This window comes from Cavia porcellus, unplaced genomic scaffold (assembly GCF_034190915.1).
Source record: "Cavia porcellus strain 051 isolate PalLab524CR breed Dunkin Hartley unplaced genomic scaffold, mCavPor4.1 scaffold_2, whole genome shotgun sequence".
NCBI lineage: Eukaryota > Metazoa > Chordata > Mammalia > Rodentia > Caviidae > Cavia > Cavia porcellus.
The window spans coordinates 46607821-46634195 of NW_026947485.1; the positions used below are offsets into that span (position 1 = coordinate 46607821).

At 35.1% G+C, this 26375-nt stretch overlaps 1 protein-coding gene across 2 annotated transcripts in view; it reads right to left on the reverse strand.

Moving 5' to 3' along the window:
- Positions 1 to 26375, reverse strand: part of Cped1 (cadherin like and PC-esterase domain containing 1) — a 266447-nt gene that overhangs the window by 174019 nt on the left and 66053 nt on the right. For both annotated transcript variants that reach the window (XM_063241609.1, XM_063241610.1), the window contains exons 6-7: positions 1768 to 1900; positions 232 to 400 (exon numbers count right to left, since the gene is read on the reverse strand). In XM_063241609.1, coding sequence (XP_063097679.1) covers positions 232 to 400; positions 1768 to 1900 — 302 coding nt within the window. The remainder of the gene's footprint in view (positions 1 to 231; positions 401 to 1767; positions 1901 to 26375) is intronic.

Below are 26375 nucleotides of genomic sequence, written 5' to 3' on the forward strand. Positions count from 1 at the left end.
TGATGAGCTGAGAAAAAGAGAACTGCAGCCTTGGTGATCTTTAGTGAATTAAGCTATTTCCAGTTCATTTTTGAACCTGAACCTATTAAATAAAATTTTCTGCTTGCAGCAATAGAAAGATGCAATCTCTGTTCAAAGAAATTTGATAACTATAAAGGTCAGAGAACGGCAGCCTGACTCACTTTCCTTATTGCATTCTGTGTGAAATAACAGCTTGAACGGAACGTTTACCTTGACAGTGAAGCGCTTTCTCTTTGGTGGAATCCATACTGTGCTGGTTGAATGAATGAATGCACGCAAAGGGGTTAAGGATGTCACCAACACATACGCTTTCAGAATCACAGATAGATCCTCAGTTCTAAAGATTGTCTCATGCGGAACAAGGACTTTTGTTTGATTTCTGAAAAATAAAACAACACAGTTAGTGCCCCATAATTCAAGGTTGAATGTGTAATGTGAAAATTACCTAAAAGGTTTGTGTCTTTCATCCTTTGCTGGACCCCAGCACTCAGTGTGTCTTTGAACAATTTCAACTGATATTAGCATCACCACCAGGGGGCAGACAGGTACCAAGAGAGGTGATAAGCTGGTTTTCTCCAATCCAGATAAGTTAATCAAGAGTTTTGAAAAGAAAAAAGAAAGCTAAAAGAGGAAAGAAATACTTAGAGTAAAAATACTTAGGTTTAAATATTTTAAAAACTAAATTAGTCACACTATCACATGATTTCAGATTCATGGTGCTGTCACTAGAAAGTTGACATACATTACAATTTGGGAGCAATGAAACAGTAATTTTCCTCTCCTCTTCTTTCCCTTCCTATATTGCTCCATCTTCACCTCTCTATGAAGAGATACTAATTTTTAATAAAAAACAGTCCACGAAAATATGCCAAAATGCATTCCCCTCTAGTTCAAGGTTATCTAAAACCTCTTACCCCTGATAAATAAATGTCAATTTCCAGGATGAAATATTTAAAAAGCAGTTCAGTCTCCAAAGGAAAAGTCACTCTAGCTTGATTTTTTGTGATGAAATAAATACATGGTTATTATAAAAGAGAATAAAATATACAACTATTTTCTTTTTCTTCACCGGGCTTGCTTATATTAAATATCTAAGTTTGATCAATGAAAAAACACATTATTTTAGCTTTTGAAGTCTAGATAAGCATAAGTTGCATTTAATTTTTCAATAAGTACTACTAACTGCTGCCATATTACTTAATAACCATAAGATAGGATGAAGCACTCTCATTTATGTATTAGTGAAGGTAATTAAAATCTCTAAACTTCCCCATCATTTATCTCCACTCTAAAATCCTTTCCCTGAAGATACGTTGAACAACTTGATACCTCAAGGTTAAAGATAGAGTCCTTTTTAGATCCTTGGAGCCATAAAACATTTACTAGTTAGAAAAAATGCATTCAGCCATATTCATAATTAAGGCAATGCCATTTAAGCAGAAAGTAGAAGTTATAATTTTATAGTTTCATATTGTCAAGGTTTTAAGCTCAATTTGTATTAATGTAACTTACTAGATAAGAGTGCAATTTATCCAAATGTTTATTCAGTGACAGAAATTTTCATTAGTGTAGAACAGATTAGAGATTAAGAAAGGATAATTGGAAATTTATACAATATAGCCTAATAATTCAAACACGTAATACCATCACCAACATGAATAGCAGATCTGCCCTGTGCCTTTTTTGTATATTAACTGTTGCCTAAAAATGCATGCTGCATAGAACAATTCAAAATGATTAGCTTACAGCTGTTCATGTTGCCAGCCCCACGATTTCCACATGTGTGACTTCACTGCTTTTAAAAGGTGACTTGAAGTATTCAGTTGTAAATGTCCTTCCTGATCCAGACACACAGAAGGACTCACAATAGGTCGCAATTCTGAAAAGATGTAAAAAAGAAGATAGTCATTCTGTTGATTTCTTCTGAAATTGCTTCCAAAGTAGTGAACACTATGTAAAACTGCAGGGTCCAGAGGAAGCATGCAACCATTTTCTCTCCATTCTGACTCCAAATTGGATCTATTAAGTATGAAGGTACACTCAGAGGGGCCTTCGTTTTGTGTTATATTCCTTTCCACGGATCAGGAGAACAATTCCAATGACTGATTTCCTATTTGCTTGCTCAGAAGGGGAGGTAGGTTTGATGTCTCTATCTCATCCCAAGCTGACATATCTTCTGTATAGCTCAGAGATGCACTCTCAAGGAGATGGTAATCGTAGGAGCTGAGTTTTGTTTGTGGTGTAAGTATTCCATTGAAAATTTGACTTGATTTTCTGACAATACAATACACACTAAGATTTATTATGCTTCATAATCTCAGAAACCTAATAGTCATCTCGTTATTTTGTAAAATATTAGTTACTGGACTTTAAGTATATAAAATAAAGAACAATAATGATTCACTTAAAAACACCTACGTTTATGATAGAATATGTTTATGTTTAGGATATAAGTATTATACACACTTGGTGAGTGAAATCAAAATTTTACAAAAAGCTATCAAATAGAAAGAACAGTAGCCTCTAATCTACCTCTATCTAGAACACTCCCTACTGAAAACAAATGTTTACATATTTAACTTTTGAAATATGAATGAGAAAAATATATACAACTGTTTATGTAATATATAAATTTGCATGATTGATATAAACATATCCATAAAGCCTTTTTCTGTTTTTTAAGTTACCAAAAGATAATTCATCATGGCTTAGATGTGACTTATTTCTTTATTAATCTATTCAGAAGTTCTCTCCATATCAAGATGTATAAAGCAACTCCATACATCTGGCTTTGGGTGTTCTTTCAAATGAATTTCAAATTAATTTAGTGACTTCTCTTGTTGTGCTTATATATATTATTTTTGTAACAGTTTTATTTTGCTATTTCAACCTCTCTGCACTGAGTAATCTCATATCTCTATCTACCACAGTATACTTTCACAAGTTTATCTAAGAATGGATTCTTCTCAGCAGATGTAATAGCCAGGTCACTAGATAAATGCACTGTAGATTTGTTAAACATTGCCAAATTGTGTTCCAAAATATTGCCTGATTTTTACTTTCTCCAAGAGTATACAAAAGTTGTTGTATTTCCAGGTCACAGTGCTTTAAGTCAAATAATTTATCTACTTTCAAAATGGAACAAAGACTTTAAATTATTTTCCCCCTTGTGCACATTTCATCAATACTAGCATAGTCTAATTTAAAATGCTTCACACTCTTAAGTAAAAGTCAGCCGAAGTCAAGCTGTTCGATGTATTCCCATATCTCATTATTTAGCACAGTGTGATCTTGCTCAAAAACAATAACATTTACAAGACTTCCCTGTTAATGAAGTTCTAATACATCATAATAAAGGAAACATTCAAATCGGCTTGCTTTTGGAGGTGACAGATAAAGAGTCATTAGATAATTTCTTTTCTTAGGAATCACAACTTTACTTGAAACGTGTGTGCAACATTTTAAATTTTCAGAAAAAAATAAAAGTTCCTAAGATTTCACTAGATAGATTTATTTCTTTAGAAATTGTGCCTGGGAAAAACAGTTTCTCCAGAAGAGAAAACTACTGTACTTGTAGTCTTCTCTGGGATAAAAGAGAATGATAACATTTAATTTGATTTCCCTTTTATCTTGTTACTAAGAAGCATAGCATCACTTTAGAAGCCCAACTGGACATACTAAATGTTTCACCAGGTTAGCTTCTCAGTGTCTTTTAGGAAGTAGTCAAAATTATGTCAAAAGAACAAACAAGTTTATGTCACTTTTTTTTTAGTTTAGTTCAAGTGGAAGACCCTAACACACAAAGTTGAAGTTCAAAGCAAGAACTGCCAAAATTACTATGAATATGTCAGATTTTCACATTAATCCCTCAAACTGTGACTGCACACTAGAATAACGATCAAAGTAATTTTACCTTATTTGTTCACTCATACTTATATCCATAAACTCTATTATTGTTCTAGTGCTTATCTTTCATGACTTTTTAAAAAAATCTCCATTAATTTTTCCTTGACATCTAACACTATTCCCATCTCACTAGATTATGTATAAAAATTAGAAGCAATCTTCATTAACATCTATAAGAGCTGCAACTGCATTTTATGAAACTTCTGTAAATCGTTGTAGGAATCATTAAGTGTCCTATGATAGTATTTAACAGAATCAGGGGCGTGTCTGGAGGCATTCTGTCTTCTATCTTTCGTGTGATGTATTTACCAAGGGCGCGCAATAGTCCAGCTCAAGCCCCTTGTTTTTCTATCCTAGTCCCCATTTCCCTGACTGTTCAATACATTTAAAGAGCCTAAAATGTTCCTACAAGCAATGCTGAAAGTAGCTTCCATTTTCATAAGGAATTTGGGACATGGGACTATATGACACAGTCTTCCAAATAGCCTTCTCAGGTATTAACATAAACATTAAATTTTTTAGGCATTAATAAAATGTGAAAGGTCTTTCAAGAGTTTCTAGGTCTTTTCTGTCCCACAATATTGAGACGGAAAGTATAATAGATTCAGATGCGCGATACCATATGGTGAATAGATCCGTACTTTTATTTATTGCCTATTTTTAGCTTACTTCAGAGAGCATTGAAGCCTGCAACTTTACTGATCACCTAGAGTAAAAATGAAAAATTTGTTAGGGATGCATGAAGAACTGCTTTTCTCACGCTTTTTAATATCTGGTTAGTTATATACTGAGTGCCTGATGACTGAGGTGCAGTTATGTGCAAAGGAAGATTGAACCAGAGCTGAGATCTGACTTTTCATTTTGGTTCTTGCCAATCAATACTTAATGGACTTGTGACATTATTAAGAAGCCTTGTGGAGTTCAGAATATGATTCCCACGAATATTCCAAATTTCCAAAGCACTGAGCACAATGACAACATATGATACGAGCTCCATAAATGTTTGTTCTAGCAATGAATTAGTTTTAGAATAGTTAAGTCAATCTGTGGTTAGAAACCAAAATGCTACTTTACTGAATTAAAAAATATTTTCTTTGGCTACTTACTCTTCTATTTTTATGTGATATATAATTATATATACCATAGACAAAGAATAAAACTTGGAAAACATTTGTACTAGCAAAGATTACATGCCAAATTTATAGTGTATTTGATTTAATGTTTTACACCCATAGCTAATAAAAGTAACAGCAGAAGTAAATTATATTTCACAAATGTTTGAATATTGTCTTACATTCCATATTAGAAACTAACTGCAGCTGATATTTTCTTATTTTAGAATTTCTAGTGAACATAAAAAGCCTGAATAACTAATAATTAGTTTTGAGATTTAAAGTGTAAGTTAGTACTGTTTATAAGTATTATTAACTGTTATTTCTGCCTCAGGACATTTACAAGTCTTAGTACTTAGCTTGCGGGTATAAAATCTATGCAAATATAACCTCATAACTCATGTTCCTAGAAAACATACCTTTGTAAGTACACAATCTAAAGTCAGAGTCAGGAAAAAACACCATTACTGCTATGAGAAAAGTAACAACAATGATAACTACAGGTAGAAGAACACAGCTAGCCCCACACAGAGTCCTGCAAGAAAGGAGGTGGGGAATAAGTAACTCAAATCCTCTCCTCCTCAGCTTGACCTCTTACTGGATTCAGAGGAAAGAAAAACATGTGGATGCACTGTGTGGAGGACAGCATCTTGGAGAGAGGTCTAAAGTGAGTTTGGAGGAGAAAAAGACACTCTCCAGCACAAACATCACTCTGGGAAAATATGAGCTTTGACTCCAGGATTCTCTTTACAAACCACATATTCTGGAGAAACAAACAACTGTGTATGTGTGTACACTGGCAAGTATATGTACATATAGGTACAAGAGAATAAATGGAAAAATATTATCTCTGATCTCAAACAGAAACTGACATGGTCACAGGAGAAAACTTAGATTGAGCCATATAAAACTGCTTTTTACAAGGTAAAGAATGCTCGAACAGTGATCAAATATCAATAATGCTCACCCTTTTACTATATCATACAAGAGTATGTACTAGCTGTGAATGAAGGTTTCAGTGACCCGAAATTCTGTAAACAGGAATGACAAAGGGGTAACACCACTGTCACTGTATCAGCGTTTGGCATAAAATTTGAAAACAACTGAGATCTTGTTCAAGTTCTGCCACTGCTTAGAAGAGAACAAATATCTTTGCCTCTCCATCTGTTTCTTCTCTTGCTTGACAATCAAAATGCACAGTAGCAAAGCACAGTGGATTTTGAACAAATACTTGCTGAGGGAATAACTAGATGATCTCCAAGGTCATTTACATTTGTAATTTTCTGTGACCCTCGGTATAAAGGTATTCTTAATATATACCATATGTGATCTGTGGAGAAAATAAGTGTAAAAAGTTCAACTGCTTGATGTTCAATGCAGTCCCCCTGCAGATTATCTTCCATGGCTATGAGTACGTACTTCACAGGGCTGACCAGCCACCATTTTATTTGTGTGGGGCTCAATAGTTGGGCCTTCTATAAGCCACCACTCTGAAAAAAGTATTCGCGGAAAATCAGCCTCCTTTCACCTCTAGAGCTGTGTACGAAACGCTGAGAGAAAACATGTGCTGAAACAAAGTCAAACTCACAAGCTTGGGCGTTCAATGGCAACTGAGGGGGCACTTATTTTAAGTAATTGGAAAGGTAGTTTCATGTAACTGGACTATAAGCTCTATGAGAGTGGAGTTTCTATTCTCATTTCCTCCACTGAATGTCTAGTGTCAGGAATAGGCTGGCACTTAAATAAGTCTATGTTAATAAGTGACCCTGATATTTTTATCCAAATAACCAATGATATATGTATTTGTCATAGAAACAATGAATGAACCAAGTATGGAGAAGGTTTACTCAAGTTGTATAGTGCAGACTTATAGCTCAACCTTAGAAAATGTGTATAACATGGCTTAGAGACTGGTTTTCTCCAGCCCTATAATGTGATGTTTATTATATTGACATCTGGATATACTAAAAACAGCATTTACACAGCCCTGGTGAGTGGTCATAGATCAAGAACTCAGAGATCAATTACCTAAGGCCAAGAGACCTAATGAAGGCAAAGGTGCCTGAGTCTGTGGACAGCGAGGAAACCATAGAAGAGAAAGTCATCCGCTTCAGGCTGAAAGGAAGACTGCTCTTTACAGGCTCAGCCTGAAAAGGATGAACTTGGGGGCCAAAGGGCCATTTGTTTTACCAAACAGACTGAATCTGGATCTTAGAAGACATAGGCAAAATCAATAAAGAAACATATTCTATTTTATCCAACATGTTGTAAATAGTTACTAGCCACTATTTATTTTGAAAAACACTTTGCAATTAATATTACAATTAATAGTCATTTAAAAACACTCATTTTGTTTGTTCATGTATGCACACATGAGTCAGTTCCGTAGTCTTTCCGGGGCTGGGGATTTAGCTCAGCGGCATAAGCGCCTGCCTCGCAAACAGGCAGTCATGAGTTCGATCCCTGGTACCGATAAAAAAGAAAAAGACAAAAAAAAAAAAAAAAATAGTAACAATAGTAATAAGAATACTTCTTATATGGATACTGACAGAAGTAGAAAATTCCCTTAACATGTGTTGCACAGAGCTTTGAATATGTTAAATATTCAAAAACATATTTAATATCTCCTATTAGTAGTATCTTAATATAATAGTTTTCTATAGCCTGGAACTCTGTTTCCAACTTTTTCTAACTATTTAATATGAGATAAAGACTAATCTATTAAATTTTCTTTTATGTTTCTGGTATTTGACATTAGTCTTCTGAGAAAAAAACAGGAAGAATGTATAAAGACAAACATGTAAACAAAACTAAAATCAGTATCTTTACTGATAAGTAAATTAAAATGCACACCTTCTTTTTTAGTGACTTTTCCTAATATGCCAAGAAAGTTGTGTAATTTCTGTTATGCTTCTCTTATTTAAAGAAATTCTGTGTTACATTCTATAAATGGAGTAAACCCAGGAATGATCCAGTTTCTGAAATATTTAAGGGTTTTCCTCTATTTTGTTCACAGATGTCTTTAGAAACATCAATTACAACAGAACTCAATCTTAGTCAACAAATAAACAGAGACAAAACTCTCTAGACCATTCAGACTTATACTCAAATGATACAATTTGGGGATTTGTATATACTTTGAATACATTGAATCTTAATACATTTTAATCTACATTTAATGCAAATAGCATTGGACACAATTACTTTGAGAAAATATAAACGCATAAAGATATTACTAATAATAATTCTAGCATAATTAAGGCAACTCAATAATTTCTCAAGATCAGATATTATACTATTACTATCTATATGTCTCTGACATCATAATTTCCTCTTTATGGCTTCAGAATATCTTTGAATGCTGTTGTCCTATATAGCTACAGCAAATTAGAAATGCAAATGGCATTGTACCTCAATACTGTAGGAAAAGAATGTCTTGCATTCTGTTATAGGAAATAAGATGTAGGCCATGTTCTGATTGAAGAGGAGACACAATTTAACCCATGAAAATGATTAGATCAGTGACACAGTAGTGTGTTTTAAAGGCATAGTCATAGTATAAAATTTTCACCAACTAACCAACCCATCAGTCAAATGCCTATTAAACACTCAGGAAAGGCAAGCCATAAATATTCTCTTTTCTGTTAGTTTTCAGAAGTATCAAAGTCATGCAATCCTACAAAAACAATTTTTCCCAGGGACTCCTCTATGTTTTGACCATGACAACATAAAAACCTTGGATTCTGAACATTATCCTTGGTAATAAAAGCAATGTCTAGACTACTACTTCAATTTTCTTGCCCTATGATTTCATTGCAATGACCAAACAGCATGAAAGATTGTTTTATTACTTTATGACAGCTTAATTTTCCTTTGATATTTTTCTGCATGAATTTTCCAGGGGAAAGGAAATTTTTTAAGAAAAGGAAATGGTTTACCACTTCAGTAAAGCCCAAGATGAATAATTTGGTATAAATTAATGAGCATCATTAATAACAATTTGAAACATAACTTCCAACAAATATTAATACATGAAGTGTAACAAATATCACACTAAGGAGTTGCCTAAGCCCACCCACAACGAAAATAAGTTAATCTCTTGATTAATATTAAACTTTTTCCACAGGTACATTTTCTGGACTAAGCCATGAAATATTATCAATAAAATTTATATCAGAAAAACTAATGACTTACTAGAATTCCGTAGTAGTGAGTCTAATTCTTTTTTAAATATATTGATGCCAATCCAATTTAAATGCAAGATAAAATCATAGGAAGGTCATTGTTTTTATTTAAATAAAACCACACATTAACATACCTCTTTTTTAATAGCCAATCAAAGCACAACTCAACCTGCTATTTTCTGGCCTTATCTTATATACTTTCAACTTGCCTGTCTACTTCTACCTGTTTGAAGATAATGTGTATTTGTATTACATATCAGGGTTTTCATATGTGACTTCCAGAGTAAAATAAGATTATAGATAGCATTGAGGATAGTCTCTGTTGTCTAAATGAATTCCAACGAGGGCTCAAGATGCAAATGGCAAAAACAGGTGAGGATCACAGAAATATATCAGAAAAGATTTTCAATTAAGAAACCGAGCAAACACAGTATTACCCAGTCATCTTGTCCTGAAGATTATTCTCTCCAGTTGGCCAGCAATGTGATTGGAATCTGTCGGGGTCACATTAAACTAAGCAGCTCTGTAACTCCAAAGTCCAATTCTAATAGACTGAGGACACCAAAGTGCGAATCAGAAGTCAGGCACAACCCAAGAAGAGTTCCTGAACCGGTGCCTTGGCTTCCAACCTTAGCTAGTTAAGCACATCATTAGCCCAGTACCTCTGACCCCTTTTATGCTTCCTAAACAACTAAAGAATTAACCAGTTAATTGAGCCAAAAGAGGAAGGATTTTTATAGAGCTAAAAATTTGCCTTCCTCCAACATGTTTATTGAGTGATTAAAGTTTTGAATGATTTCCTCCTATTCTTGTCTGAAATTTAACCTCTGATGTTAACCCGTTTCTTTCTCAGATAGAATTTAAGCTAGTTCATTTCAAGTGAAATTTTAAAAGGCTATTTCTATAAAGATTTTCTGCAAATTTTCTTCAGCCTTCTTTCTTATCTCTTGTACTTTTCCATATTATATATGCAATTTTTGAATTACATGAATCATTTTGCAGAAGTTTAACCCAGCTTTAGGGTTTTCACATGAGCACACTGCTTCAGTTAAAACTGTCCACAAGTTCCTGCATAGCAATCCTGCATTTGAAAGTCCTGCTCATTTGAAACTGCTTCTCCAATGCTTTTGAATTTACAGAGGATGAGTAAGAAGCCAGTTATATCTTGCAACTTTTATCACATACATTAAATACTTAGGGAAAATGATTTGTGGCACCCAATAATGTCCCAGTCATTTTCAGTAAATTAGGGTGGTAGTCATTACTTTAAAAATACTGTTGAGATCTGGCACAACTCAGGGGATGAAAGTCATGAGATAACTTGTTTTCTTTGGGGATGCAGTCAATGGAAGATCGATTTAAAAGCTCAAATTATAAGTAGTAGAAAGAATTCAGGAGATGGTAACAGTGAAAACTATAAAGTACACGTGTTCTTTATCTTTCCCTTCTAAGAAAGAAAGACACAGGCTTTGGAGACAAGAATCCTTATTATGATGTATGGGGTCGTAATTAAGTTGGAGGGGGAAGAGTAAACCAAATCACCAGTAAAGAGAAAGGTTATACAGGGTAGTGTGTTGGTGAGCTACAGGGAGTTACTTACACCCAGAAGAGGGTTACAGACACAGAATTTGGCAGAAATGTATGTGCTGAATAAGACTTTACCACCATATGATTTAAAATTCCTGCAACTCTGCCCCCTCAAAACCAATGAATAAAAAAATTATTTAAAAATTTATTTTTCAAAGTATCTGGAACCAGATATATTGTTAGGGGTAGGTAATCTGATTTGTTTGCTTCACACAGCATAATGTTCCACATTCTCTGAAAGCGTCATTTTGTCCAAATCCCCTGCCACGACTGGCTCAGTCCCCTCTGGCTGGATCCAGTTCTACTGCCTGAGTTCACTGCTGGGTACCCCCCCTGGGAGGAGGCTGGAATCACTAGTGGCCAGACACAATCAGATTTAGAGAAAAAGCACACGGAGTTTCCCTAAGCAATGAACTTTAACTCAAGAGAATTCATTCAGTTCTGTGGATCTAGAGTGAAAAGTGACAAAAGTTCAAGGCCACCATTATCCATCAAATGATTTGCAATACAGGTTTTCAACACTGTTCTTCACATTTTACCTACTCTCCAACTCATTCATTTCGCAGAGATGGCTGATCTTTAGGCAGCATTTTCTTTTAGCCCTTAAACCTAGTTTTACTTCCCCAAGTCATTGAAAAAGCTCACACTTACCACCAGTCCTAGAAGTTTGAGCTGACATTAAGGTGCATGTTCTGACTAGACGTTTTCAAAATTGAATTAAGTCTTTAGGTCTTTCTTCCCAGTTTTGCTCCCACTGCGAGCCACATTGTATATAATTAAGGAATTTTCACCCACCAACTTAAAAATGTTTCAATAGCTTAGGAAGAGCAAAGCACCCTATTAAAATTTGTCCAAAGATAAAACTTTTATTATTTAAGAACTCAGAGTATAGCTGTCATATTTTCCATTTTGCTCTCAGCATAGAACATGAGTTGTTTTATCAATAAATTGTATAATTGCAAAATTTAAAATATCACTTTGTAGGTGGCATATTGCAAAGAACTTTAAACTGTAAGTACTGTGCTTATAGTTTAAAGTTCTTTCCCTTAAATATACAAAGCTATTCTAAAACTGACGGCCAACCCATACTAGATATAAAAACAAAAACATAAAATACTGAACTGAAGAAGACAAATTAGGTATAACTAGTTCACGTAAGCATGTCATCTCTTCCCTCTTCTACATTGTATTTAGATTCAAAGTAAACTTTCATGGTTCTGCAATATTTGGAACACAAGGATATAAACATGGTGCCTTTACACTTGAAAGATAAACACAGTACGGTATCTAAACTCTGCCTAAGACAAATATTTCAAGTCTAGTTGTGACATTGTTAGAACTTGGTGGTATTAAGCACACTGCCACAACCTTCGAAAATAGGAAGGAAAAGAAAAAACACCTACACTTACTGTTTTAAATTTTGTAGTCAATAAGAGGTTACGGTAAGATGCTCTGTAGTTATAATTTACTAGCATAGTGAAACATTAGTGGGAAGCTAACCTGCATTCCCCAGCAATCCACAGTGTCTGGCCTTGACTGGGAGAACTGTGAGTGAGGCTTAGTAGCAAGGAACCTGTCCTAAATCATAAAGATGTGCAGGGCAGGAAGAGTCCAAGGTAACAGAATGACACAAAAATGGACAGCAGTTTTTAGCAGGTTCTTTTTAGATTTCATACACTCTACTTCTCTTCAGGTTTTATGTTCAGAGTTTAAACAATACTTAACAAAATCTAGTATTGAAAATGGTCTAGTATTATGAAAAATTTATAAAATAAAGAAAGTTGTTGACTACTGAAGTGATAAAACTAATTACTTTTGTTTTATGTATTCCAGTTGTGGAAGCATAAAGGGATTCTCAACTATGATTGCAACAAGGAGATGTGACATCTCCAAGTGCATTAGCAGCAAGAGGAGGAATACAGATAGCACTGGGCTTGGTGCCCCCACTGGGCATGGCCCTCATCACAGATGTGGACAGGCACAGCAACTGCCTCTCCTGCGTGGCGCTCCAGGGACGGGGCACCTTAGGCGGTTGGGACCAGTGGAGCGCATGGGCAACAGATGACCACAGGGCCGAAACTGAGAGGAGTGTGTCCATGAGCACACAGGCTACACCTTCTAAAACACAGGGGGATTTTGGGACATCACAATGACAGGAATGTTTGCTGAAATATGATAAACAGGAGACATAAATGTTAGATTTATGTCATGAGAAGAATAAATATGATACTTATTTAGGATACACTGAAAGAAAGTACAGCATCTGTTTAAATAGTTGAGTTTTTGTTCTCACTGGGCAGTGGACACACAGCAAAAGATGTTACTATGCCAACCAAGTAGCATCTTGTAAAATAAACTGTACCTTGTCCCATATACTATTTTTGAATGTCTCCTGTGATACACATGTGAATTAAAGGCTTGATGGTAATTATACTATTTTGAATCATAACTTGCCTCAATTTTACATTTAAGCTTATTTTTCTCATTATTAATATACAATGAGTTTTGCAGGTATGCAATTCCATGGCCAAGCAAGGAAACACTGAGTTTTTTTTCATTTGTGACTTTCCCAAGAATGGTTCGTCATCTTAGAGTATCACAACAGCAATGTAGCCCCCAGAATGTTCACTATGATACAACCACACTAGTCTGAATTTCTAGCTGTCTGGTTTGTGGGATTCTAAATATTATGAGTAGAAACATTTGAATATTTTATTACATTTTGATGTCATCATATAGACCACTTACATATTTAAATAAAAGTTTTTACATTATAAATGTTCTATGTTGTTTATGTTGTAGTTGGAATATTATACTGCTCTGTTGAAGTTGGGTATATGGGTGATTTGTAGATATTTGATTGCATATCAACCAGGTTCAACAAATATATGTATTATTTTTAAAAAAGACATGCTTTGAGATGACCAGAAGTGATTGGTAATAGCATTATAAGGTGAAGGGGTCTGAAAATAACCAGTGTAGGGAGGAATAAATAAATTTAAGGATCCAAATTTGTAAGCCCTGAAAAACATGGATATCAGGAAACTTGATGAAAGTAATTAACTACCAATTATCAACTAGTACTTATAGAAGTGCGTACAGAAATGACATTCACAACAGTATTTGTCTGTGCATTGTCTTGAGCAATCTAAATGTGTTAACTTACCCTTTCCTCTCACCACTCTACAGAGTCATAAGCCTCCCTGTGTTATAGACAGAAAACACATGGAGAAGGCATGAATTTTGTCCAAGAAAACTGGGCTATCAAGTGGCCCTGATGGGATCTGCACATGGAGCCTGGCTCATGCTGCACCTTCTTCTGTGCTCCCATAGCTGTGGGATCGGGTCCAGCCAATTATTACTATGGAAAACAGTCTTCAGAACCATTAATTCCATCAAAATAATGTATTACCCATAAAACATAACTTGATTCAATATTCATTTATCGCACATTGTCAGAGTGGTGCTTTACAAACCAGTTTAGCAGCACTATTAATGAATTCCAGCAACTATCACGTAACCCTTCAAAAACCAGCTTCAAAAAGCCAGGACAACTAGTTCTTGATCCTTCCCATTGGCTCAAGGAAGTATCATTACCACTCTAGAGGCCCAGACTTAGGCCCTTGACTATACCACATCTGACTCATGCCCAACCCTGGGCATGTAAGTACGAGGTATATCATGATAAATTTTCTACACTATCTAGAAAGGTTGTGTATAGTGTACATCAAAAATGGGTAAGAAAAGAAGGGATAATGAGGCCTGTGAAGAGAAAGCAAGCTGGTGAGTGCTGGGTATTGGAGCTCTGACTATCCAAAGGCTGACAAGTCCCATCTGCTGCTGAGTCCATTTACGACTATCTACCACTACAATGAAATGAAACAAAACAAACCATCTTCTGCCTGGGGTGAATACACGGAACTCTGTGCACAAATACTTAGGTAAATAAATTCATTGTCTCATTAGGCTCAGATACAATAGTTTCCTTTAGATAGCTCCTTTCTTATTTTGCGCATTGTAGTACAGTCTTAAAGTACAATATATTTGTTCAAATTTATCGTAAGAGTAGGATAGGACAGGACAGGAAAAGACAGGACAGGACAGGACAGGACAGGACAGAACAGGACAGGACAGATAAAAATCTGCTGCCTTCTAGTTTTGTAACCCAGGTGCATTCCATGTATTCACCAAAAAAGGTGCAAAGGTATAAGAGGAGATACAGGGTTGAAAAAATGATTGCCATTCTTTCTGGGGTAGGAATCTCAATGCAGTCTTAATTTGTATTTCTCTGGTAGCCAGTAATGATGAATATTCTTTAATGTACTTGTTGGATATTTGTACTTCTTTTAAGAAGTATCTGTCACATAGTTTCTCTTCTATGAGAAACACTGTAATATAGTAAAATAGAAGAAAGATAAGTAGGAAGCAGTGAGAGATTCAAATACTTCCCCAAATTATATGCTTTGTTGTTTTAATATATTTCAATATATATGCTAATTTGTTTCATTTACACTAATGGTTTATTTTAGCTCATTGAAAAGAAAGTGCTATTATCTGGTTCTTTTTTGTAAGAATCTTTTCGGTTTATGTTTTATACTAATTACTTTAAATATAATGATACACAGTGTAATATCTATTACTATTTTCTTATTATTTGGTTATGAAATTTTTTCATAAAATATAAAGGAAATAGGTTGAAGGATGAAGTGTGCAAAGTGTTTTACAGAGTCAGTTATAAGATAAGTACAAAATTAATATCATACCTTGCTATTGTTCCAGGGTAATTTTTCCATAAAGATCCTGGGGTACAAGTCATAAAGCCCCACTATATTTATATATAAAACTATCTCCAAATTAATGTGAGTTCTGTTTAATGGTCATACTTGACCTCCCGCTTTAAGTCATATTTACTTATTTCTTTCTAGCTCAGAATGCCTCTAAGAAGAACCACATATATTGTTGTGACTATTTTATATCCATGTAGAAAACTGCAATTTTTATTTAATTTTTCTCCACAAAACAATTTAGGAAAATCCTGTGTAATATAGAAATAATGCTTTATATATGACTTCTAGAGACTTATAATGCCTACTGTTACATAAAGCATTTTCATGACAACTCTATAAGAAAAGAATTTTTGCAAGTCTGAAAAAAGGGGCACAAATAAATTAAGTACTTTCTCTAGAAACACAAAACTGTATCTAGCAGTCAGGTGAAAACGGAACTAGATGTTGTAGACCATAGGACTCCCAAATTCTGCCCTCACTGTAAATGCAGGCTTTAAGGTTAGAATTCTTCTCAGTATGTGGTCTTATAACTATTAAGAAAAAGACGAGACCAAAAGGGCCATGTAAAGGTCCTCTCAGTTAATATGGATGAATTATCTGCTTTTTGTCCTGTTGGGGAATAAACTGCCCTTTGGAAATGCTACACATTTACTTTTGGGGTGAATGAGTATATGGACAATGGGTTTGCACTGCTGCTATGATTCTATGATGTTTTTAATTAAAATGACTCATAAGAAAGGAGAAAGTCCTCTATTTCACCATTAGATGGTGCTAGGAGAGACTTAAACAATCTCAGAATTTGCTGATGTCATGAATCATAGGGTTTAAAGGTTCACAATACAGTCAAGCCTGTGGTTCTCTCCCAGACACCCAAACTATCATTTAAAAGTAAAACATCTTCCAAAGCTACTTCATTATTCAGTTAATTATATTTCTGCCAGGACAGGTGTCCTTTCTAATCACAACTTCAACTGCAATTGAAGGATTCTAAGATTCTGTGTAGGAATGTGAATGTATTTCTCTTTGTTTACAGTCTATTACAGCTCTCAGTATGTCTTTATTAATATGTGTTTCAACAAGTTGTGCCAGGTTGAAAAAGACTAAACGTTTGTTTCAATGTATTAATCCTAATAAATTCTATTATTAATTATGATGCTTATGATGAGTTCAAGAGACTAGTCATAGCAAACATTAATCTTCCATGAATAATGTGTTTTATAGCACACAATTTATGAAGCAGTGTACATTTCAGCTAATGCAGCGCGTTGTCACATTTTCATTTTCTAATATGGATGATCTGCTGTGAACCAAAAGTCACTGCAAGGCCCTGAACTGCAAGGCCTGTGAAAATAAATGAAAAGAATGTTGAAGACTTCAAACTTACTAACACTGTTTTTTCCTCCCATAACACTTGGAAATTTGTTGTTTTTCCATATCTGTTTCTATCAGCGGAAGGAGACCGAGAGAATGAGTGCCTTAAGATTCAATATTCTGTATCATCCAATACTTCCTTAACTCTCTGTTTTTCAGTCTGTCTCTGCCTTCTTCTTCCCTTCTTTCTTCCTGCCTCCTCTCTGTCTTTTAAATGAATAGATCTTAAAGTGCACAAATGTGTAAATGAACATCATAGCACAATAGAGTTGTCTTTTACGTAGTGAGTCTGCTCACAGAACAGATAAATGTCACAATGAATTTTTACCAGCCCAGCAGCTGTATACTGGAACCTAGCTGTGTTCTGTACCTTTACTACCCCAGTTCTGTAATCCCCAAGCGGAGCCCCTGGTGATTTAAAGATAAAAAGTGTGACCATTTCTGTACAAAGTTTCTCATCTATTTTGAATCAGTGTTTACCAGGCATCTTACTGAGACTTCAGATTAACTTCTAATGTACCTGTTGTGTCCACAGTGACTCAGAAAGGGTTTTAAAGAGAAAAATATCACAATTCCTGCTTGGGTTTGCCAAGTGGATGAAGAATTATGTAGTTTCCAACTAAGAGGTAACTGATAATATGGCAATATTATTTTCATTTTTGAAAGAAAGAAACAAGGCTATGCTATCATTTTTTTTTCAAGAATCTTCATTTGATCTTGGCTGGGATGAATTAATTCAGATATTTGCGATTCACAGGCAGAGCTGTGAATTTTATGGGTAGGTTAGTCTGTGTGGGTAACCAGGGCATATGCTTGATTCAACAGTTTCCAGAGATACAATAGCATCTAAATTCTCACCAGTAGCTTTCCATTTAGGTTAACATATGTCCTATGGGAAAAATGTACACCCAGGAGAGTACAGCTACACTCACTGATGTATCAGACTGGCCAGCACTGGGCAGCTGAGCTACCTACCACCAGGGAGCATGTGAGGCATGATACAGAAAGCCAAATCTCTGAAACGAGCACAGGGATCTGGATAGCCGAAGGCAGTATCAGAGTTCTTGACATTAAAAAGAGGAAACGAAGATTAATATTCTTTTGCTTTAAAATAATTTCTAGGAAGGTACTAGTACTAGGTACTAATACTGTCTAAAGAACTGCATGGAATTTTATCATAGCCAATCAAATGATGTGTATGAAACACATAATAGGTGCCTGCTGTTTCTGTCTAGTACCACTTTCTTCCCTGAGGATCTGGTCTATAGGAGCCAAAGGGATCCAACAGAATTACCCATTATAGCACCCTCATTTCCTTTTCCCTTCTCTAAGTAGTGGCCCCCTAAAGTCATAGGTTGAAATCCTAAGTGGACCCTGTAATATTATTATATTTTGAAATAAGTCCTTTGAAGTTATTGAAGTAAAATAAATTTCTTAGAGTGAACCCTAAATAAATATGACTAGTGCCATAAAAAGAGGAAATTTCACATTAAAGCCATAAAAGATGTATGAGTTTATACTAAGAAGGCAATTATCTATGAGTTTAGAAAAGAGATATTGGAAAAAAGAAAAGTGACTGATATCTTGCTCTTGGACTTTTAGTTTCCAGAACTGTGGGAAATAGGTTCTGTTGTTTAAACTACTCAGTCTGATATTTTGCTATGATAACCCTGGCCAATTGATATACTGGCCTTGGGAATAATAGCCTCAGCCCAACCACACCTACTCTCCTGGTCATAGCGTTGACCACAGTGTGCTGGTGACCTATAGACAAATCTAATTTGGAGGAAGGGAAGTGGCTATATTCCTAAACTGGGAGTAGCTGGCAGCCTGTCCAAGAAAGAATATATTTCAGAAAGCCAAGCTGAGAGAGAGAGAGAGGGAGAGAGAGAGAGGGAGAGAGAGAGGGAGAGAGAGAGAGAGAGAGAGAGACAGAGAGACAGAGAGAGAGACAGAGAGAGACAGAGACAGAGACAGATTCAGAGACACAGAGGCAGGAGCAGAGACAGAGATTTTGTCACTGAAACTAGTTAAGCTTGAAGACATGTCCACCTTAGATTTTCTAGTTGAACAAAAATAAGTTTTTTGTGTTAGTTTGAATAGGTTTTGTACTTGCAAATGAAAATGCTCTCGTTTAGCTGTCTATTAAATATATGCTTAAGGTAAAGTAGAGACACAAAATATGAAGAGGGAATTTAGCCATTAGGAAATTTATAGTATATGCACAAACAAGAAATCTTTACATGAAATGATAGCAGACAGTGTTACATATTAAATCACAAATTCTAAATGAGTTTTAGTGAAAATAAGTGAAAGAAATGTAGCAAAAAGAGAAATCACCCTTTGTTGAGGAGACCTATAGAGAAATGATACAGAAAGAGGAGGAATACAGGTGTTTTGGAGGATCAGCAGGAGGAAGGAAAAAAGAGAAGAAAGGAGAGGAGGGAGGGCTCGCCCTTCCTTACCACAGAAACTCCATTTCTTGTTGCATTAAAGGAGACTTCCAAGTATTTCTTTTTTTTAAGTTTAGACTTTAGAGCTTAAGAAAAAATATTAACCCAGCATCCACTGCAATCTAAATCAATGCTCTTTCTTTCTGATTTAGTTTTCCTGGCTGTACCTCATACAAACTCACTTTCTTTCACAGGCTCCACAGGTAAAATCACTAAAATACAACAGTCAGCAAGAAGTGGCAGATTTATTTCCTCTACCCTAACTGCAGAAGCCTTAAGATGAAGCAACTGCTCAGAAAGCTGATCTATAAACATAGTGAAAAGTCACTGGATCAGTAAACACAGAGACCTCCCACTATTGTCTCCCCTATCCATTCTCTGGCAGTTAGAACTTAGCCTCTCTCAAAAGAAATTGTGAACGCATACTTTGAACGCTTTTGAGTTGGAACAGCACAAATATACTAACCTGCCTGACAGAATCACTTATTTCTAGCCCATATACATGAAGATCAACCAGCAATACGAGCAAGGTTTCATCTCTTCTGATCAGGCTCTGGACTACAAGGGTAACCTAGAAGTCACTACTGTATCGTGAATTTCTTACTATTGTTCTACCTTGCTCTGGTTACTGTTGGAACAACTCTCTAGTTTCTTTATAGATGTGAATATCTCACCATTAAAAGTGGGTAATTAAGACTAGGAGGAATGAGTCAGCAATTTCAACTTCCACTATTCTCTGCTCCTTGGAATCTGTTCAGTATTGAATTCATTGTGATTAAATGGGTAAATCAGTCTAAGCACTGACAAGGCTCTCCGATGGCTGGCAGAGCTCTCCTGCAGTGACACTGAACCTCTTCATTGGTATGCTTGCTACTCTATTTATATCCAACATTCAAAAATATTAGAGGGCTTATTACATTTTAGGGGTTGTGATTGTGCCCTGAATTTAGGTGGTAAAAGGGATAAGCCTCCACATTTAGAGAATCTCAGTTCAATGAAGAGACAAACACATACAGTGAAGATACTCTGCCATAAGGAAGGCTTTTACTAATTACACTAAGAATATAGAGGCAAAGTAGTAGGATAAATTTATCCTTGCCAGTTAGGTAGACTTCAGTCTGAAGGCAATCTTGAGTCAATGTCTATGAAACTCATATTTAAAATTTTTAGTATGAGACATTTGAAAAAACTGTCCCCAGCAACTATTTCTATGTCAGTTAAGTCAGAAGACTTATTTTCTTCTTTATATTTGCTTTCCTTAAAATCTTTCTTTGGAAGGAATGTGTCCTTGAACTACTATTTGGCTTCTCCCGAGTCAGTGGCTAAAACACAAATTAATGCTCTGTTGCCTGGTGTCTAATTTGTCCAGCCAGGCTGATGACTGGATGAAACTCTAGAGAAACATTCTTTTACAAACCACATCTTAGCTCTTAGGACCCTCTGCTTGCTGACTTTTCTCTTGAAACACATGCTGATGATGGAGCAGTGAGTCTTCTCTATCTGTAATAAAGTCAACAAAATTCAAGTACTACAATTAAGTTCCATCAGCCTTCAAATGCATAGAATTCTTCCTAGATTCTTCTATACTGTGAGTGCTAGAATAGTCCTTTTTTTCTTTTGGTAGGTGTTTCATATATATTTTAGAAAGTAATTGTGAGAAGTTCCTCCAAGGACCACTAGTCAGTTTTCTTATCAATGGTGGTTGAGCTGAAAACTGATGGACAGTGTGACTTTTTTCCACTTTACCAATGTAACAAATATATCATTGGAAAAAAGAGCAGTATGCTTACGTGATTTATTACAACATCTGTTGTGTGGGAGCCAAGATATCAGACTGTAAGATTTTTCTAGGTCAGTGGATCAAGGATAGGTATAGAAAAAATATAAATGTTTCAGGTAGTGATAGGGAAGTACTTAAGTGGCAAAGTGGCCCACATTTGGTAAGGGGAGATTGTGAATAAAAAACGACTAATGGATTCAGAAAAAGTGGCAGAATTAAAAGTTCCATTAGGCTCACCTGAGTCTTTAGGCTGAGTTGCACTGAAGGAGTGAAATCTACTTAAAAGAATATCCCTGCATATCCTGAAATAGTTTAAGCTTTCAGAGTTCTGAGAAACGCAAGTGATCAAGCAAGACTGCAGAAGTGAGAAGCTGAAGTGGAAGTGGATGAAAGTCATGGACATGATGTTAAGACCACAGAGCTATGAGGGTCGCATGTACGGACATTAAAATTGCCAAGAACGATAGTAGATCTGAAGTGGAGAGGAGGAACATAATGCAGTTGGTATTTCCCTTACTGAATACAATGAATGATCCAAACATTGGTAAATAGCAGCCAGAAAAATAGAAATAGAGGTCAGCAATCCCTCCCAATCCCGGTGCCAAGGTTAGAGTAGAAAGCTAAGCTTTGTTAGATGCTAAAGCTGGCAAAGTTTTCACTCTGTGAGCACAACGGAAGCTAGCTTTACTAGGGGCTCGGGGAAATGTAATAATATGAGTCAGTCCCAGAAAGATCAATACGGCAGTGTAATTTTTTTTTTTAATAAGCCGAAGGAAAGGACTGTAGACTAGTGTAGAGAAAAGAAGGGGAGAGAATAAGCACTAGGTCAAAGAGTCACTGCGTTTTCATAGGGCCAAAAGAAAGGGTGGGGATTTTCTTTAGCTTTCCCACATTGTAGACTTGCTGAGAGGCACAGGGCTGTGAAAACTTGGAATTACCTTGTCCTTTGCAATGTCTTCAGCTCTTCTTATTTTCTATTGAAGAGTTTTTACATTTAACGCCAGGCCAAATCCTGAAAAGTTACAGATTATCTAGTCTCTTGAACTCCTGAATTCATTCCAGATTTGCAATATGTTAGATCCCTGTAAGCAATTTGTGCTTGATTCTTTTTTCCACATAAAATCTACCCAAGGATCAAGCCACAGCATCAGAAGCCTGGTTACCTGTATCTCCTTGCTTCCAACCCGAGACAGACTTCTGGGCAGATGTAACAGGCTTGTTTTATCTCTTCATGAAAGGATAGGGATAAAAATTGTGGCTGAATTACACAGGAGGAAAAAAGAGAGAGCACTGAGTGAACTAGACAGGTAGACTGGAAGAAAATAGGTGGATTTAATAGGATTTGGGGGTGGTTTGCTGAGGAACTGAATGGGAATTTGAATGTACTTCCAGAAAGTTTACCAATTAGAAATTTATTGGATTTGCAAACTTCTTTTACAAAAATGCAAATATATATGAGGCTTACAGTTAGGGTAAGGGTATAATTTATTATGAATTAGTTCCACCAGTTTACATTCTGCTACCACCTTGCTTAACTCAGTCATACTAAAGAGATGAGAGTTTACTTGGGGGAAAAATATTTTGCATAAAGAGTATAATCATGTGTGGCACAGAAAACAAAAGTCTTCAGAATGAGAGTATCATCAAGGAGCACCCAGAAACAGACAGAGCATCTGGATTTGAGAACATACAAGTTCTGGCCTTCTCTGCTGAGAATGTTAGATTTGGAATATTTAAAAGTTGTTGTCAGAGCTACTTATGTTAAGTAATTGTTATTGATTGATATTTTAAAATAACTTCTTTTCATGGTATATTTTATATTTGGTAGTAATATCTGATATTTTGTAAAGCCCCATCTTTAGATTCAATGCAAGTGCTAAATTTTATCTATTACATCTCTTTTTCTTTATGTGCTCACATATTACTTTTAAAATGAACACATAGATCTTCAAATGTTCAAAGTGTTATCTTTGAGTACAAATCTTGGTATATTTCAAACTTCATATGTGAGTCAGTGATTAGAACTAAGATAAAACTACTGGAAAGAATGAGTTATGGCCAAAACTTTAGCATACTCTTACCCAGAACTTCTTGGATGGTGATGCAGCACTTAAAAGAACAAAAACAACAATTAACAACCCATCTAAAATAGTTCTTTTATGTTTTCTTTTGTACTTGTAGTTCAAATATGGGAAAGGAATTTTTTTATTTAAAAAAAAAACTTATAAGAAGCATTAACAACGTTGGGACTAGCTAAATATCATAAAATGTTTTTTTTTTCAAGAACAAAACATTACATGGCAAGATAAAAATAAATTTTTGTGCTAGCCAGCAAAGTTTCCATGGATGTGTGCCTTTCTTGGTGAGTCACAAGGCTAAGGTCAGGTACACTGCGGTCAGCTATGGAAGGAACAGACTGTGTTAGCCTTAAATGTCTCCAATCACTCCCTTGCAACTAGCCCAAACTGTCCTGCCTCTTATGCGTGAGTCCCCACCACCTTCACCATACCAGCATTTTCTTTTCTTAGCACCTTTGTCCCTACCTACTACTGATGATTAAGCCTGGGACAAAAAGCTTTTGGTGAGAAAGGGCACAGTGGAAACAGGATCTCAGCATTACTGACCATTACCAAATTCAGTATCTTTATAGCTCAGTAAACGGAAGCACAACTAGATTTTAAACCTTGCTCAGAATTATACATTGAAGCTCCTCCAGGGACCACTAGCCAGTTTTCTTATCAGTGGTGGTTGAGCTGAAAACTGATGGACAGTGTGACTTTTTTTCCAACTTTACCAATGCAACAAATACATCATTGGAAAAATGTACTGCTGTATACTTGCATGATTTATTACAATATCTGTTGTGTGGGAGCCAAGATATCAGACTGTAAGATTTTTCTACGTCAGTGGATCAAGGAGAGGTATAGAAAAAATATGGATGTTTCAGGTATTGATAGGGAAGTATCAGAGGTAGACTTTACCTGGTATTCTCTAAAACTACTAGAGACACTTCTCTATATAACTTTCATATTTTTGCACATCTTGCAAAGAGGCACTAACAAATTTTGTTCTGAACCATCTTTACCAATATTGATATACAGATATCTTTGAAAAATACAGATAGGACTTTACGTCAGAAAAGAGGGCAAGTTTGGTTTGGCTAGTCTACCTAAACTATTATCGTTCTCTGGGCCAAATGTCACTACCCACTGCAAAAGATTCATATTCCCTAAACTTGAGGTTCTTCTTATGAAATGCACACAAGTAAGTACACAAGCATCACCTAGCCAGGGGATAAGCCTGGATTCGGTAGAATGGTGCAAATATTTCCAGTTTGCTAGTCTCATAAATAAAAATGTCATTTGTCTAATTCTGGCATCTCAGGGCCTCTAATAATACGCGTAACTGTGGCAGGACGACTTGGAATCTTCACAGTTTTTAACAGAAACATAAAATTTTGGGAGAAATCAATCATACAAAGAGAGAAAACCTTAAGTATTATGAAGCTTCTTGTTTGATTTTTCACATCTAGGACGATTAAGTTACGATTCTGAGCATTACACATTAGATATGACATAAAACATGCTTTATTCTTCAAATAAAATTATATATACATATATACAAATACACATACATATACAATTTAATCGATTTAAAATTAAACCTATGAAAAAACCTATGGAATAGATCTTCTTATCTGCACTTACATATTTAAAAGAACAAAAGAACAACAAAAACCTAACAATCCCATGAAGTTAAGTCACATAGTTAGTAGGCAGCAAAGCAAAACTTTCTAGCTTCAAAATATGTTCTTTGTCAATCTCCAAATAAAACAAAGCTTAAAACACAACAGGCTAGTGTGCCTTTAAGTAAAATGTCTACATTATTTACTATTATGCTTAGATTTATTATCTTACCTTTTAAAAACACCATATATTTAGGTACCTAATCTGAACTCAGTATTAAATATTTATCATTAACGATAAACAAAATATTTTTAGTTTTATAAATACTGAATTTATATTACATATGATATATTTTTAGTAACACTCTACAACAAAGTCTACTGTTTATAAAATGTATCAGAAAATAATGCTGCCAATACATTCATTTAAAGTTAGATATTTAGGAAAATTACCTTCAGCTACAGAAAGATAATAGGATAGGAGAAATAAATTTATTGAAAAGACTGTATAGTCCATAAAAAATTGTTTGTCCCAGAGATAAAAAACTAACATACTAGACAGTGAGAAAAGGACTATATGTGTCTAGAATTGATAAATATTCTTAAGAATGGCATGTTTAAAAGCAAAAGAAACAGCCAGGTATGGTGGTGCATAGCTGTAATCCCAGATCTTGGGAGGCTGAGGTAGGAAGATCATTGCAAATTGTAGCCCAGGAGATCAGTCTGGGCTACAAGTGAGCTCAAGACCAGCCTGAACTGCATAATGAGACCCTGTCTCAAAAAGATAAATAAATAATAATTTAAAAATGCAAAAGAAGACAGAAATATTTATTAATTTTAAGAAAATAAAATATAATTATGTAAGATGGTGTAAATTTTTAAAACTGATAATTGATTTCAAATCATAACCACTGCTATGATTTTCTTCTGCTAACTACAATGCTAAAAACCTTAGTACTCTGAATCAACCATCCTGAAATGCCAGTAATAAAAAGGGAAAACAAACTGTAAAAATCTGCAGACTATAATCAAAATGCAAACAATTTTTTTCAGATTGCCTTAAAGGAACTTTGTATATTCATATATTCTACTAATAGAAATAGATTATTTTACTTTTCACAAAATATTACTTCTTTATAGAAAAAAAAAGCTATCCAGCTAGAGATTACCAAAGCCCCCAGAGATTATAATCAGTTATAATTACTATATATAACAATAATTATAGAGCAAAATTTATTCAGCTATTTATATGGAAATGCATTTTAAATTGAAAATTGAATTGCTGATTCATTTCTATTTTAATTCCTGTTGAATACTCTAGAAGACTGTAGTCTTCCCAATGGAACATGCCAAGGGGCTTCATGTTTGTGGAGACAGAACCCCATAGAAAGCTGAAGGCTAATGCATCTACAATTTTCTGATTCCACTGAGAATAAATTAATATAAAATACAAAGTTATGCAGCTCTAAATTTTAACTATGTAATGAAA